The sequence below is a fragment of the Chanodichthys erythropterus genome, chromosome 7 (genome assembly GCF_024489055.1).
Source record: "Chanodichthys erythropterus isolate Z2021 chromosome 7, ASM2448905v1, whole genome shotgun sequence".
Taxonomy (NCBI): domain Eukaryota; kingdom Metazoa; phylum Chordata; class Actinopteri; order Cypriniformes; family Xenocyprididae; genus Chanodichthys; species Chanodichthys erythropterus.
The window spans coordinates 26,521,421-26,538,228 of NC_090227.1; the positions used below are offsets into that span (position 1 = coordinate 26,521,421).

Below are 16,808 nucleotides of genomic sequence, written 5' to 3' on the forward strand. Positions count from 1 at the left end.
GATCCACCCTGGTCATATGCTCCACTTGCTCCTTCCTGGCTCCCTGCTTCACCACAGTCTCCAGGCCCTCTTTCACTCCACGGTCCTGGCCCACCTTCCCTCCCCCTGTTCCACCTATGCTCCACCTCCCTCCTGGACTGTTTAGAAGTGTCTGGAAGCCACTCCTTTGAGGGGGGCTCTGTAACATGTGCTCTGGATCTGTGTTCAATTTTGTTATATGGACTCTAGGAACTAATCACACACTCACACCTGTTTCCCATCAGTGACACATTATAAGCTGCATTGCAGTATTGTTTAGTCGTATGTTTGCATTCCGTGTTATCCTGGTTTCCTTGTTCTGCCTTGCCTGTGTTTTTTGACCCTGGACTGATTTCTTGTTTTTGATCGGTTGCTGCCTGCCTTGACTATTGCACGTGTTTTGATGGAATACTCTTTTTGCCTTGCTCTGCCTGTTGCAGTTCGCTGGTGATTGACCTACTGCCTGTTCGACTTCGCTCTTCTTGTTAATAAAGCATGCATGTGGATCTACAACTACGTTGTCACACTCCCTTTTGTTACAGCAGAGGTCATGAGTTCAATTCCCAGGGAATGCATAAACTAAACTTTATAGCTTAAATGCAGTGTACACAGCTTTGGATAAAAGCATCTGCCAAATAAAATACATATAAATGAAGTTATTGCACTTTACACATTTAAACAATATATTTAACTGTAGACTTTATTATATTATTTTAGTTAATAAGCTATAAACTTTGTTAAAAATACTTACATTTTCCTTGGTGGATAATCCAGCAACTTAATTTTAATAATAAATTAAAATGGTCTGTAAATGGAAGTTTTGCATTTTTTATGCATTTGGCAGATGGTTTTATTTCAAGCAACATTTACATTTATTTTCAGGCAGTCCATGTACTGTTTGAGCAACAGGAAACAGAAAAAACATAACAGACAAAGCACAGAAAAACATAAACAAATTTAACTAGACAAGCATCGTAAACACAATGCCCACTGGGCGAGATGCTAAAAGACAACAAGACTGTCTGATGCGTCTATAAAAACAAAGATTGAATGCAATAACTTACATTTTATTTGTAATAAGTGCCTTACAGTTAGTGATAGATCAGGATCAACTAGATTCAACAGATTCAACTAGTTGGTTAGTGAGGTCAACTAGTTCAATTATGGTTTTTCGGAGTGTGTATTTACACCAAGTGCAAATAGCCCACCTTGTTGGCAGAGGCTTTTTACACTATCTCCACCCACCATTGTATGATTGATCCAGATAAAATTACAAAAGAAATATAGCTGATAACAGGATCAGTTGCATGGAGAGTAAAGCGTTAGCTTTTGACACAGCTGACCTGAGTTTGAATCCACTTTTTATCAAGCTCATTCTTTTCTCTTTTCCCATCGCATATCAGCTCAGAGTAGCATTTATTGTAAAGGGGACCTATTATGCCCATTTTCACAAGAAGTGTATATTGATCACCTTAAGTGTAATTTTCCCTTAAGATCACCCTTATGTTTCCCTTAAACTTAAGGGTGTTGCAGAAATAACTGTTAAGTGTTACTTAAGGGTTTCTTTAGGTGAAACAGCATAGCCCTAAGAATTTCCCTTAAGTATATATTTTTAACTTAAGTAATCCCTTAAAAATTATAAGGTTTGTTCTTGCGCGTGATGCACGTACGTTTGCGCTTCCGAAACACCATTATTCATATGGATGTCTTTCAATGAATGGACATAAATGATGAAAGAATATTAAAAATATTGGTAACACTTTACAATAAGGTGAGAAAAAAGCTGAAGAATCTCATGCAGACAAAATGATGAACGTCACTAACAGTGTTCAGCCTTATATAGTTCAAACCGGAGTCAGACACTGATGGAGAGACTCAAGAAGAAGTTACAAATTTTAGAATGCAAGTGGATGTTTCTGAATGGTTAGTGGATATATTTATGTAGTTGCTGCGGAGTTGATTCAACTCATCGATTAGCATGTGCCGTCATGTTAATCTTTTGTGCAATCCAGCGTTGAACTGACCCTTGTTTGTGAAGAAGTCTGGTGTAAAATGATTTGCGCAAACATATAAAACTTTACCCTACTTTCTTCGGCACATTTCCTTCATAATTGAAATTCAAGCACGGTGTCTTCAGTGGTTTAGATGCTGAGAGTCTATGGAGACTCTTATGTTCGTTGGTACATCCAATAACAACATTTGTAATGTTTTTTGATGCAGACATTGCACATCTCCAGCTGCTACAGCGAGTAAACAGAAATGGCGGACTGCTGCAGTTCACTCAGGGCTGTATCTATGCTAATATGGCAGATCGTCACCAGAGGTGTCAAGTAACGAAGTACAAATACTTCGTTACCTTACTTAAGTAGAAATTTCGGGTATCTATACTTTACTGGAGTAATTATTTTTCAGCTTACTTTTTACTTCTACTCCTTACATTTTCACGCAATTATCTGTACTTTCTACTCCTTACATTTTAAAAATAGCCTCGTTACTCTTATTTCATTTCGGCTTGTTTTCATTCCGGCTTTAAAAAAAAAAAAAAAAAAAAAAAAAAAATCCAGATAAATCGCGCCATCCGGATAGAGTGAATTTGATTGTGGTTGGATGAGAAGATAAAACATATAACGTACCATTCTGACACCCTATTGGTTTGTACGTAATCCATCACACCTGCACATCAAATCACGTCACACTCCAGCAAGGAGGACTGACCCTGCGTTCCAATGTCCATACTATCCATCCTAAATAGTATGTGAGATTAAAATAAGTGTGTCCCAAAGCATAGTATGTTGAAAAGAGTATGCCAAAAGTCCCCGGATGGTCTACTATTTCCGGTAGATTTTCGAAGTGTGGATCCGTGCACACTATAGAGGCTAATATTGCCCACAACCCATTGCGCATTGGACGAGGATTCAGTTCAGAACTACAAACACGAGTAAAAAGTGTTAAAAACTACAAAACATGGCGGATATACGCGATTGACGCTGAGAGATTTGAGTGACTAATAATCAGTTTAACCTGATAGAAAATATATATTTAATGTTACCCGTGTTATTTTTCATCTGCAAATACCAATGTGGACTTTTATAAAGATCCGAATGGCCATTAACTTTTAAATGCATCATTATGCATTAATAAGAGGAGAGTTCTCCACATGAAAGACCTGCGACTGCAGATCAACATGCTGTATTTCTCTCCGATACGGTAGGAAATTAACTAAATGAAATGTGGAGGATGTAAGATGATTGACAGGCCAGTTTACGGTGACTGGATGCGACAGAGAGAAAAGACGCGATTGTATGACGTGTTAGTGTGTCCCAAAGCTTGTCTACTCTTTTACTACACACTCAAAAGTAAGTACTTTTTGTTCACAGAAAGAGTATATACTTTTAGGGTGTAGTATAAGTAGGCGAATTGGAACGCAGCATAAAAGGTGCGTTCACGCGGCCTTGTAATTCCTGTAGTTACGAGATTCGAGCTTGTAAAAAGCGTTCACGTCCTCGTAGAGATCGTAATTACAGCTTGTAAGCTGGGAGTTTTCTGAGAGCTCCCACATGTTCCACCTGACCGCTGTAGATTCATTTAGGTGTTGATAGTGGTGTCATGGAAACGCATAATTCCTAGTCCAAGGACCAAAAGGACGTGAACAGCTCCGAATATAACGTCACGTGTTGTCATGTCAAGATTCCGGTAAATACGAGGTGACGTGAACGCAGTAATAGTCAGTGTTGGGGGCATTACTCAAAAAAGATGATTTCTTATAAGTTATTATTTCTACACTACTGGCTCATTTAGGCTATCAAACGGGTGCTTTCTCTTCGTCCTCTGCAAATTAAGCTAGGTAACGTAATGTTAGTTCGATAGAGAGACGTTTAAATCGTATACCGGTTTTTAAACTTTTTTTTTTTTTTTTTTTTTTTTTAAGCGCGACCCTTTTATTTATGTGACACATAGTCATATACAACCATGTAACTAAACAAGCCAAAACGAATTAATTTAAAACGAAACTTAAGGTAAACCTGCATTGCTCTCATGGTATACCTCTCTCTTTCAGTGAAGTGGAGCAGTGCTCTTGCTGAATGGCACGGATTGCACTACAGACTATTGTACCTTTTATATGTTTTTTTTTTAAACTGTATTTTATTTTTAATAACGAACAAGCTGCGATGTCACGTTTCCAGTGCTTTGTTGTGTGCGCGTGAGGCGCAGGCGCGATCAAACAGCTGTCTTTAAAGGGGGCTTGCCTCGTCGTCATGGCAACGGTTCGTGAACAGGTCAGATTACGTCAGAGTTTGTTGGATGCTCAGACGACCAAACAAACGCCGATTAAAGGTGCCCTAGATTCAAAAATTACATGGAAATGACATACAGTGAGTCTCAAACTCCATTGTTTCCTCCTTCTTATATAAATCTCATTTGTTTAAAAGACCTCCGAAGAACAGGCGAAGCTCAACATAACACCCACTGTCACATAACAGTCGGGGTGTACGCCCCAATATTTGCATATGCCCGCCCATGTTCCCAACATTATGAAAGACATTAGACAAGGGCAGGCATTAACGTCTGGAGCAGCACAACCGAACCATCAGACTAGGTAAGCGCGCAAGAACAACAGTGAAAAATGGCAGATGGAACAATAATAACTGACATGATTCATGATAACATCATATTTTTAGTGATATTTGTAAACTGTATTTCTAAATGTTTTGTTAGCATGTTGCTTATGTACTGTTAAATGTGGTTAAAGTTACCATCGTTTCTTACTGTATTCACGGAGACAAGAGCCGTCGTTATTTTAATTTTTAAACACTTGCAGTCTGTATAATTCATAAACACAACTTCATTCTTTATAAATCTCTCCAACAGTGTAGCATTAGCTGTTAGCCACGGAGCACAGCCTCAAATTCATTCAGAATGTAAACAATATAACAGTATACAATACTCACATAATCCGACGCATACATGCCGCATGCATGACGAACACTTTGTAAAGATCCATTTGAGGGTGTAAACTTTGTTTATGTACTGTTTAAGGCAAGCGCAAGCTTGGGGGCAGAGAGCATGAGAATTAAAGGGGCAGTAGCATAAATCGGCTCATATTTAATGATGCCACAAAATAGGTAGTTAAAAAAATTAATTTAAAAAAATCTGAGTATTTTGAGCTGAAACTTCACAGACACATTCAGGGGACACCTTAGACTTATATTACATCTTGTAAAAAAACATTCGATGGCACCTTTAAACATGTTCAGTCGGGTAAACAGACTCCGACCAACGCCAACACCTATCCAACAAATGCCAATAGAGAGTTTGCTGGCGTTTGTTGGTGCAGTGTGAACTGAAACAGCTGAAAACAGCTGGCAGGTGTTAATGTCAAGCCCTGATTGTTACTAAGCCTGCCCTGGGTACACCAAAACTACCCGCATTTTTCTTGTCCGTTGCCCTCACAAATTTCTGCAGTTAAGCTTGGATGTACATTTACATTCCAATAAAGGTTATTAATGCCTCTGAATTTTGACTTTTTGCACCATTAGAATACTTATAGGCAACTAGTCATGATATCTTCCACTCCATGAAACCCATGTTAATGGTCAGTAGTACACATATATGGTGCTTTAATGTATTTGCATTGTACTAAAATGCGTTCATTTTCAATGGACATATATGCGGCTGAAACGGGTAGCCTAGTGCATCCCAAATTTTTCAACATTAACATTTTAATATAACATTATGGTCATTATGGCCTTTAGAAAAATGTTTTTTTGAGGAGGTGGAGTACACAATAGGCCCCTGTGGCGCGGCCTAAGCTTTTGTCCTTAATGGCATTTTTTCCCCTACATTACTTTTACTTTTATACTTTAAGTAGTTTTGAAACCAGTACTTTTATACTTTTACTTGAGTAAAATGCTTGAGTTGATACTTCAACTTCTACAGAAGTATTTTTAAACCCTAGTATCTATACTTCTACTTGAGTAATGAATGTGAATACTTTTGACACCAGTGATCGTCACCAGTCATGGGCGGGGCTTCCCTACTCTTACGTAAGAGTAGGGGGAAATCTGGAACCATGCATTTTGAGACTGTTTATGATTTATGGGGATTATAAAAAAAGGAGTGGGTGGATTTTTACCATTATAGGCTGGTTGTTTATACATATTGTGGACACACATCTATGTTCAAACACCATATAAAAATGAATTTGCATAATAGGTCCCCTTTAAATAAAAATTAAGAAAATGTTAAAAAAAGTGGAAATAAAGTGCCAAACATGAAATTTAAAAGTGGGAATAAAGAGTCTAGGGTAAGGAGTAGATGACGTAATGTCAAGTACAAGTAGTATCCCAATAAAGCAGCATCCATTTATGACTTTTAAGAATATAATCATACATACTAAACAGGCACGCCATTGGCACGGGGGACAGGGGGGTCAGGACCCCCGCAGTTTTGAAAAGACAGAAATCGACCCCCGCACTTTTGATAAGGGCTGCTTCAATCAGTCACAATATATCATCTTTTAGCTTAGGATATTTTCTTTCAAATGAGACCATTTTCACGTTTCTGTGAGCTTTTGTCGCAGATGTGAACAGGAAATGCGCTCTCGAACGGAGAAACACACACGATCTCCAAGCAATCGATCACAGCGTGCTAACATTTTTGGACAGGTCGATGGTAGGTTATATAAATCGTGGCCGAACGTTAGCGTTTGTCAATCAAGCCAAACCGTCTATTTAGAAACCGAGAAATTTGACACTTTAAGGTAAGGAGGCTGATCTCTCAGGTTGATGGCTTGTTTTGATTTCGGTAAGGACATCTAGAAAGTTAAAAGCATTGATGGCATCTATATAAAAGATATCTAAAAGCGAAACGAAAGTTATTGCCTCAACCGGCGACACAGTGGGTAGGACGCACGAGAGGAGACCTGCGCGTTTAATTGGCGTATACTGTAATACTGCATTTACAAAGCTTATCAGACTTAAACACCCCCCCCCCCCCACCCCCCACCCTTTTGGAGAAAATACTGCTATTTTCACTAGGTGTAAATAAGTGAAAATAGCCCCTATTCTACCCCTATTTTTTTCTTTTAGCTTGATGGTACTTAGTGGCACTTTTCTTGGAGAAATTCATCCTCTTTAAAGCACCAGCACTATTTGGATCAGCAAGCCAGATTCAAAGCTTACTGTGAGCGGCTCTGGATAAACATCTGCTAAACGACTTACTTCCTATGCTGTTCCATCATCACCAAAGCCAAACACAGGTCAATGAAGGGTTCGGATTGTGTGGGAGTTGCAGATAAAAGTGAGGATAGTTTACAATGGATACTGAATAGACTTCCTCTTTGGGTTTCGAGGTTTTGCTACAGTTCTAATAACTCTACCGGTAGACTCATTTAACTGCTAATCCATTGAGTGGGTGTAGGAACGCACAAATGCGTGTATGTGGAAAAGCTGCACAGAAAACACTTTGACACTTCAATCTGCTTAGTCATCACAATTTTTTGTTACAAACAACCCTGTCATTTAGTTAATGCTCCAAAAGTTTTCTCTTCTGACAAACACAGTCATTACTATCACGATCGGCTGTGATCATTAAACTCGCTCCTTTATTCATTCTTGCAGAATTTCTTTTCCTCGTGTTGGAGACTAGATTCGCCCTGCTGAGAGAGATCTCTCACTGTCTGATCATCACATACAGTACAGAGTATCAAAGGCTGGTTCCCTAGCAACCCATGCCTTTAAGAGCCCTTCTGTCTGACTGCAGTAGCCCCGCCCACAATAAACAAACAAAACCAGCAGTCAGCACATTCCCTAACTCAACTACAACACCACATGTACAATATTACACTATTTTTGTCTGACTGACTTATTCTTGAGAGACACGCTGTTAAGCACACAAGAGGACATATCAACTACATTTAAGCAATATATTAAGATGCACATCTTGTTTATAAGCTGCAAACCCTGTTAATATTACATACATTTTAATATTTACGATAAATCAGTTTTGTTGGAAGTGAACAAGCACCTTACCCTTCTTCCTGACTGATTCCTCAGACTCTGGCTTGCGTGTGACTGACACCACCTTCATCAGGAGGCTATTTCCTCCCTGCCGGATGAGTGACACCACCTGCTTGTGTCCCACTTTTACCACGTTTACACCATTCACCTAAGAGTCCAATCACAAACAAATGATAACTGTTTCTGCACATTAACAGCATCTCAGACTAAACTCAAGGTCATTAAACAGCTGCAGCAAACATAAATGCATTTTATATGCTGAAGATGTAAAACATGATGAAGGATATATGGAAAGATCTGTGATATCAGGGGACAAATCAATGCTATACCTCAATGAGGAAGTCACCAGTTCTTAGCCCTGCCCTCCAGGCCACACCCTCAACATCCACAGACTCCAGGTACTGCAGTGCGGGAAAGGCAGGTGTGGGTGTAAACTCTTCAATGGGTGTCTCCGCTACACAAAAACAGAAAACGATATGCAATATCACATACTGGTGCTTAGACTCTTTGTGAAGTCAATAGCAGTGATTCCATTCACCTATTTTATGCATATTTTGGGATATTAAATAAAAAAATGCTGGATGGAAACACCAAGATGTGCACAAAATGCGCTCAATTGAGGCAGATACTTTTTTATCCGATAAGAAGACATGCGCATAAGCTACAATGGAAACACATTTACTGAATAAATCCCTTGATGCGCAACTCACGTGTCTTTGCCCCAACAGTGGATGTGATTGGATTACTAGACTAACCAGCAGCCCATTTCTTGCACAGCATCTTAAATGTTGGTTTGGTCATTATGAAATGCCTGAGCCAAAGTCTGTCATCAAAATGGTTTGGTATAATTACCTCCCAGAACTGTCTCACATGATCACATTCCCAAACATCAGGCATCCACCTCTGAATGGCAGATAACTTTGGATGGAAACATAGCTAATGAATGGCTTACTTATAGATATCTCTGCTGGGATAGGTAAACACATTTAAAAATTTTAAGAAATGATATATTCACCTTTAAATGTGCCTTTTCTGTAAAAATAAACATGTGTCTAAATAAAGCTGTAAGTGCTTTGCTCTTCATCTTTGAGATAGTCATAGTATAGGAATTATGGAATCAATAAAGAGACCAGCTGAAACCCATATTCGTAAGAAATATTAATGCACCATGTGGGTGACAGATGGCATTAGGAACTCATAACTCCTACCCAGGATGGTGACACCCCAGAGATTGGGCACTAACACACACACACTCCTCACATTTGCTCATAAACTCTCACACAAACCCTGCTGAACTATATACAGTATGTTGTCAAACAAAACTGTCTAATAATGCTGTTGAGTAATCACTATATTTGCTACATAATCAAATACGAGGGTCACTGCTTTACACTGTGTAATTTCTATAAGTAATGAAGTTAACATTCACTTAACTCTATTTTGCTGTCACCAGAACTGCATCTGTAAGACACATACACTGTTGCACTCATATGCATTAAGTTTAAACTTGCATGTAACTCTAGTATGAATAGACCAAGTAGACTAAAATAAATGTAAATGGATGTTGTTTTAGAAGAATATTCCTTTTAAAGGTACACTATGTAACTTTTTTTTGTTCGAAATTAACAAAATATAAATAATAATCAATATATCATCAATATTTCTTCCAAAACATGATTTGGTCCTGCCCTGATTCACTATGGTAAGCATATTATTAGCACTTATATTTTATACAGGGCCGGCTACTTTGACGCATGTATGGTGTGGGAGTGGCATATGTTAGTTGTCACAACGAGTAGCAAGATCTGAGGGATTTGAAATGTGAAAAGCACCATGGAGATGGCATTTTTATTACTCTGCAGGTAAGTAAGGTATTTTATTGAACAGATAAATTTCCATACGTAGCTCAGAGTACATTGTAAAACATTATCTATTGTGAAGGGTCATCTCATTAATAGTACGCCATGTCTATTAATGGTTATAGCTACAATAACGTCTTCAGCTAAACAGCTTGAGATTCTTTCCATCTAAACTTGTTATATCTCTTAAGCCTTGTAGTGAATGTTTTATGAGCAGTAGGATAAATATATTAATTTGCACAGTCGTGCAGAGCCAAAGCACAACCAAAACAATATTCTTTCTCAAAATGCATGCAGTTTTGTTTTTTTTAAGAGGGCCGAAATTTACATAGTGTACCTTTAATGTAACTCCGGAGCAAAACTACACCTTGGTTCAATGGTTCTTACAGGGTTTCTTAGGTTGGCTATTGACTGGAGGTTAAAAAGTTCTTGATGTACTTATACTGTAGGTCTTTCAGATTAAATCTTTCAAGGTTCTTTAAATCACAACTAGAAGATCTTATTTTTTGCAGCCCTTTTTGATTCTAATTGGAACTTTTTATTTAATTTATTTATTTTTTTTAAAGTACACAACCTTTATTTAAAAAAATTTAAAAAATAAATAAAGTATCTAATGCTTACCAAGGCTTCATTTATTTGATAAAAATACAGTAAAAACAGTAAGTTTGTGAAATATCAATATAATAAATAAAAAAACTTTTTTAAAAGATGTAATTTATTCCTGTGATGCAAAGATGAATTTGCAGCATCATTACTCCAGTCTTCAGTGTCACAAGATGCAAGACGCATGAAGGGCTCAAAAGTTGCATAGTGTAGCTTTAACCAAATAACTATCTAAATATTTTTGTAGTAAAATTGCATTAAAGTCTAGAACCATTCCAAAAATTGATTAGCCAGTCTCAAACAATTCTCAAATAAAATAATTTTTTTAAAAATTCACTTTGAAATACATCACATTACCCAAGTAAAATGGGCTGCAAATGTCATTTGTTGCTGACTTTAAGTGTGTAATGTAACCCAGTAATGTGAAGGAAGCTGAAACTTTGACAATAACAGCAAATTGAGGCCATGAGCTCAATGTCAGGTCTTACCTTTTGCTCCTCGCAAGACAAAGCCGAATCCCTCATTCTCTTTCTTCTGGAGCACAGCGTTCTTCTCCTCGATGATGTAATCACTGGGCATAAGAGAGAGCAGGACAGTGAGGTCAGACTCCAGCACCATGCCTGTATGAGTAGCTCCACGGCCGGGCACTTCAAGCCGGGCGGTGGGGTTTACCACCTGGACATACCCCACAATGCTACTCTCCCCGACCCCCGTCCCACTCCAAAGATGAGCCAATCAGGTTAAAAGCTGTGGCTGTGAGAGTGTGGACAATATGAAAAATATGAAAAATCTCAGGTGGAAGCTCCTGTTCTTCTGTTTGACTCCAGTGCAGCCTCTTTAACTGCATTAAGAGATTGGACCAAATACTAATATCCAGCCTCTTATGCTATTAAATGAAAGGATAGAAATATGAGGGCCTTCAACTCTAAGGTCCAACTCCAAATGCACAAAAAAAAAAAAAAAAAAAATCTCAAACTAACAAACAAACAAAACCTTTAAAAGCTAGAAAAGTAAAAAAGACAATGCTTATCCTGCAAACATGTCTTATAGTGCAGCCCATCAGTGATTAAAAGATGGGATGGGCATTCACAAAAGAGAAAACGAGTCAGAGACACACAAAGGATCTTTCTCTATGGTGGTCTCTTCCCCCTATAACCATCCCGAACACAGATACACACACACATACACGGTCCATCTGTCTGGATGCATGGAGATAGCTATCATCAGTGCTAACAGCAGGGACAAATCTGTTCTTCCTTACTCATGTGAGCCACAGTTACCCGCCTGTAGACACGATCAGCCCCCCGCCAACACACACATACAAATAGTGCACTTAGACATACAAAAATCACATTACTAACCTCACTGCTATGATTAACTGTGCTGTTCTACATTTACTTGACATATGGTGGACAATTCTATTTAAAACTGCTGGTTGGCTTTCCCCACATAAAACTGTTCTGGGTTAAAGTAGACACAAAATGAAATGTCACCCTATCTACTTTCTAATTGAATGTTACTGATCTTATTGTGAAAGATTCATCCTTGCATATGTTTAACTTTTTAAAAAATTGTTTTGAGTTTGTAATTTTTATTCAAAATGCCATAACTGGATTTTCTGATTAAGTATGCTAGATGCCAATCATTTATTCCACTTAAAATCTGCCCTTTTTACAATCAATGATCCGTTCCACTCTTATGTATGTCACATTACGGAAAGGTCTGTGCTAACTTATGTTTTACAGCAACTTTAACCTATAATCCTGAGTAGGCATGTGACGGTATCAAATTTTCATGTTGCAATTAATTCATTAAGCTTTTATCACGGTATACGGTATTATCACGGTATTAAATAAGTTGCAAAACCATTTTTGTCATAATTTAACAGGTTTAAGAACTCTTTTTGTAATAAAACAAAACAACTCTGACTGAAATTTCCAAACAGATTAAAATGCAAAAGAATTAGGCTATAAAGAACAACAGATAACACTTTACTCTATTTAATGCATTAACGAAGATTGATCAATAGCTACATTTGTTAAAGAAAGTGTTATTTTTTGTTAATGTTAGTTTAGAAACACAACTGATCATTGCTAGTTTTATCTCAGGTCCATTAAATAAGTTATTTTGATTTTATTAATGTTATTAAACAGTAACTAAGAAATTAACATTAATTAATAATAATTAATACTTTATAAGTATTTTTATTGTCAGTTTAGTGATAATGAATTAACATGTTAACTAATGAAGCTGTATGTTTTCAAGGTTTTACTGAACAATAACAAATAATCAGAACATTTCTAATCATTAGGGCATGTTGTAGTCCAGATTAAAATATAAAAATGTTTAGGTTTGAAAATAAATATCCTTTTAAGTCTTTTTTAAGTATTCAGTATGTGGTGCTGTGATGAACAACACTGAGATTACAAAAAAATGAATGGCTGTTTGAAGAATTTTAAAAACTTCACTAGCTCAGTTACTTTGTTTGCACAGTTTCCGTGGTAACCGCTGCACGCTGCTGTTCCATCAGCGCCCTCTGCTGTCAGAGAGTGAACGCGCACTTTCATTCAGCTCGTCTCCTTCACTGGTTCCGACATGTGCTTCTTGTGCACGTTGGGATTGTTTACATCTGAGCGCGTGTCCTTTTGACGCAGAATACAGCAGTGTTGTGCATTTTATACGACTGATGGGTAAAGTATTCTTAATTGCCTTATAAAAAATTAATGATTGTTAATAAATTATTATTTACGGTATTCTGAAGTGCTGACGATTACAATATTGTGCATATTCATTATCGCGATTTATCGCATTACCGAATATCGGCACAAGTCTAATCCTGAGTTAATCTTGTGTCATGCTGTATATTTTACCTTGCTGGGTTAGTTCATCCTGGGTCTTATTTGCATACTTATGAGGTTAATAAGATTGACTGGACTGTTAATTGGACAATTACAGCATGTGATGTGCATGCACCCTCACAAACTGTTTTAACTGCTTGTTATCTGCAGAAATAATACATGTAAATCCTTTCTGGATTTATGACTATGCCTTTCTGTCTAAAGGCATAGTCCACCCAAAAAAAGTCTCAGGTTTCGACTGAAACCATGGTTCCCTGAAAAGGGAACAAGATGCTGCATCTGACATTGACGCTATGGGGAACGCCTCAGCATGACTGCATCTGAATCATGTGTGCAACCATTCCAATCCTGATTGGCGCAACATACAACAGAAGCTAAAGGATATCCGGCCTGCAACACCACATAGTTTTTGAAGTGAGACTCCTGACAGTTAGAAGCTGCTCCTGGTAGAAAGTAGCTGCTCCCAGAAAAAAACTCCAGGTAGAGTGGGCTCTCACAAGCAGAGGTGAAGGCAATGCATGCCTTGTACACAGTAGATAGCCTCAACAATTCATTTACTGATAGTCTGCTTGGAAGTTGAGGAACACCGTCTTGGTGAACTGAAGCAAAACAGTAGCTGGTCAGTCTTATGTCACCGGGCAGTCTCGTGGACTTAAGTCTCAAGAGCCCTTACTGGGCAAAGCAGATAGAGCTTCTCTTGGGCTGCCAACACAAAAAGAAGAGGATGAAAGCCCTGCAAGATCATAGAACATGCAATATTTGTTGGTACTTTAGGCATGTACCCTAGTTTAGGGTGCAAGACAGCTTTGACCCTACCCAGGGAAAAATCTAGGCAGAAGGAGTTCTGACAGGGCCTGCAAATATCCTACCCTCTGAAGGGACTTAATCACCAAGAGAAATGCCAATTTTAGTGTTAGGAATTTCTCAGATACTGAGTCCAGGGGCTCGAAGGGTGCCACAGACAACCTTTCCAGCACCACGGCCAAATCCCAGGCTGGAACTCTCACGTGAACTGCAGGCCTCAACCTCCGAGTGCCATGAAGGAAATGGGTAATTAAATGGCATCTCTCCAAGGACCTATCGCCTAATGGAAGACAGCTATGACCGCCACGTAGACCTTTAGCATGGAAGGGGATAAACCAGCAGAAAAACAGTCCTGAAGGAACTCCAGCACTGAAGCCACAGTTAACTGGGTCAAACTGGTGCTCTCTGCACCATAAAGTGAAGACTCTCCACTTTAGGGTGTAGTTTCCTCATGAAGGGAGCTCTAGATTCAACACTAGAACTACCAAGGCAGTCATTTTGACCGTTTTAAAGATTTGCAATGTAATAATAAAACCCATATAACTACAGTTCCATGACTTTTCTTAAATTAATGTAAATTTTATTTTAACATTGTTATTTTATTAAAATTACAAAACACAAAAGAGTTCTGAGTATTTCTACCTTGAATGGCCATAGCGGTCAATTTGACCGCACATATTACAGGCGTTGTATCTCCTCAGCGCTTTTTCCCGCCGATAAAGATGTGCGTAGCTGTTGCCTAGCAACCTTTCTCTGGCAGTTTTGTATGCTTTTGCTAAGCTAAAACTTAGCTTTACCGTCAAAATGGCAACAAGAAAGAAAATGACTTTCACTGAGGTTTTATCCTTGCTTGAGAACATTGATGATGCAGAGTCTGATGGAGGAGCAGAGAGCGATGTCTCTTGGTCTCTTGACAGTTCGTCTGACACTGATTTAAATTTCAATTTTGTGTTATGATGTTTATTATCTGTCCTAATATAACAGAACTATTTATTCATTCTAGATTTCATTAGAGGCTGCATAAAATTGTTTCCGATTCGTGTGGTCCAAACATTTCCAATAATGCTAAAGCATTGTAAACTCCAAAAGTCAAAATGTATTGAATAAAGACAGATGTAATCATTTCCAAAATTCACAATATGTTTTTATCTAACGAAATATTCTGCTTCATTTTATATTTGTTGACATTTTGACTTTCAAAAACAACATTTTAACTGCGGTGAAAAACTTTGATCTCCAGCTTGCCCGATGCAAATTGCGGAAAGCAAAGTGCGGCATGCACTTTTGTGGGAGGTCTAGTAGCTCTTACCAGGGGCGGAGCCAGACATTGTAAACATTCAGGGCTTAGCCCAAATCTATGTTTGTCCAAAGATATTTTAATTTTCTATTAACAGCTTTACTGACATGAAAGGAGCTTTTGTTGTCGTATTCTTGTTCAGAAAATGTACATTATTTGACACTGTAATTTGTAAAACTTTATTGAACGTACCAGCTCTAGGGGGGTCCGGGGAGAACATTTTGTACATTTCAAGGTTAAATGCATCAATCTGGTGCACTCTGGAAACTCAAAATTAAGAGCTTCAACACATGTACAGTGTGCAAATTGAACAAAGAAACAGCATTGACTTGTACCTGGACATTAAAAAGGGTTCAAACATCTTTTTTTTTTTTTTTACAATACTTTTGTACTCATTTCTTTTTAAAAGATAAATCCTTGAGCTTTTATTTTGATCATCACCAGCTGATCGTGTGCGCAAATGTGCGAGAGAGAGAAAGCGCGGCCGGTATATGGTCGGATACTGTAGAAAAGCGGTATTGAACTGCTTAACGTATTTTAATAGAGAGATGTGTTAAGAAAAATTATATTTTGAGAGCACTGTTAAGCAGTGGTGTAGTCCTAAAAAAATAAGTGGTGTACTATTACCCCCCCCCCCCCCAAAAAAAACAAAAAAAAAAACAGTAATTCTATTTTATGTTGTTGTTCACTAGTAACATGCTTCATTAAAAACAAATAAATACAGTGCATTCTAAAATTGGTTGACATTTTTAATGCTTTACAGTTTGACTATTATTTAAACATGTTGCTTTGGAATTATATTCACTGTGAAAAGTGATATCTGAAATTAAAGTTTCATTTTATTCAAAAGGGTGTTAAAAAGCCAATTATTCGAAATCTAATTTATTAACATTATAAAAATGTGGTCACAAACAAACAAAAACAGTAATCAGACTGAATGAAAATTTAAACCACTCTCTGTCAGTAGGTGGCGCTTATGGAGCAGCAGAAATAGAGCTGTTTCCCCGGTAACCTCTGTAAACTCAGTTTTATATTATTTATGACTATGTAAGCTTATCAGTTTGACAGAATTTTCTACTTCATTGTGTTATAAGAAGTCAAACTATAATTTTCCATTATAAAAGCATTTGTTATGAAAAATAGCCTATACACATAGCCTATAGAAACAAGATTTCACAGATGTAATATAAATCTAGTGAATTCCCTTAATAGGTTATAAATTCTACAAGTTAGCCAAATTTACCATAATTACTATAAAACTATATAAATTCTAGTAAGGGAGGGTCATGAATAGTTTAAAAAGCTCCCTAATAATTGTTGGGGCAAGATCTGTTGTCCTCTTTTCAGTCTT

At 37.7% G+C, this 16,808-nt stretch overlaps 1 protein-coding gene across 10 annotated transcripts in view; it reads right to left on the reverse strand.

The window, feature by feature from the left end:
* The window catches only part of shank3a (SH3 and multiple ankyrin repeat domains 3a), a 377,964-nt gene that overhangs the window by 13,360 nt on the left and 347,796 nt on the right, over positions 1-16,808 (reverse strand). For all 10 annotated transcript variants that reach the window (XR_010895495.1, XR_010895498.1, XR_010895494.1 and 7 more), the window contains 3 exons: positions 10,987-11,069; positions 8,366-8,490; positions 8,049-8,184 (listed from right to left, as the gene is read on the reverse strand). Coding sequence is in view for 3 of the 10 variants with exons in the window: in XM_067389993.1 (XP_067246094.1) it covers positions 8,049-8,184; positions 8,366-8,490; positions 10,987-11,069 (344 nt within the window). In the remaining 7 variants the exon portion in view is untranslated. The remainder of the gene's footprint in view (positions 1-8,048; positions 8,185-8,365; positions 8,491-10,986; positions 11,070-16,808) is intronic.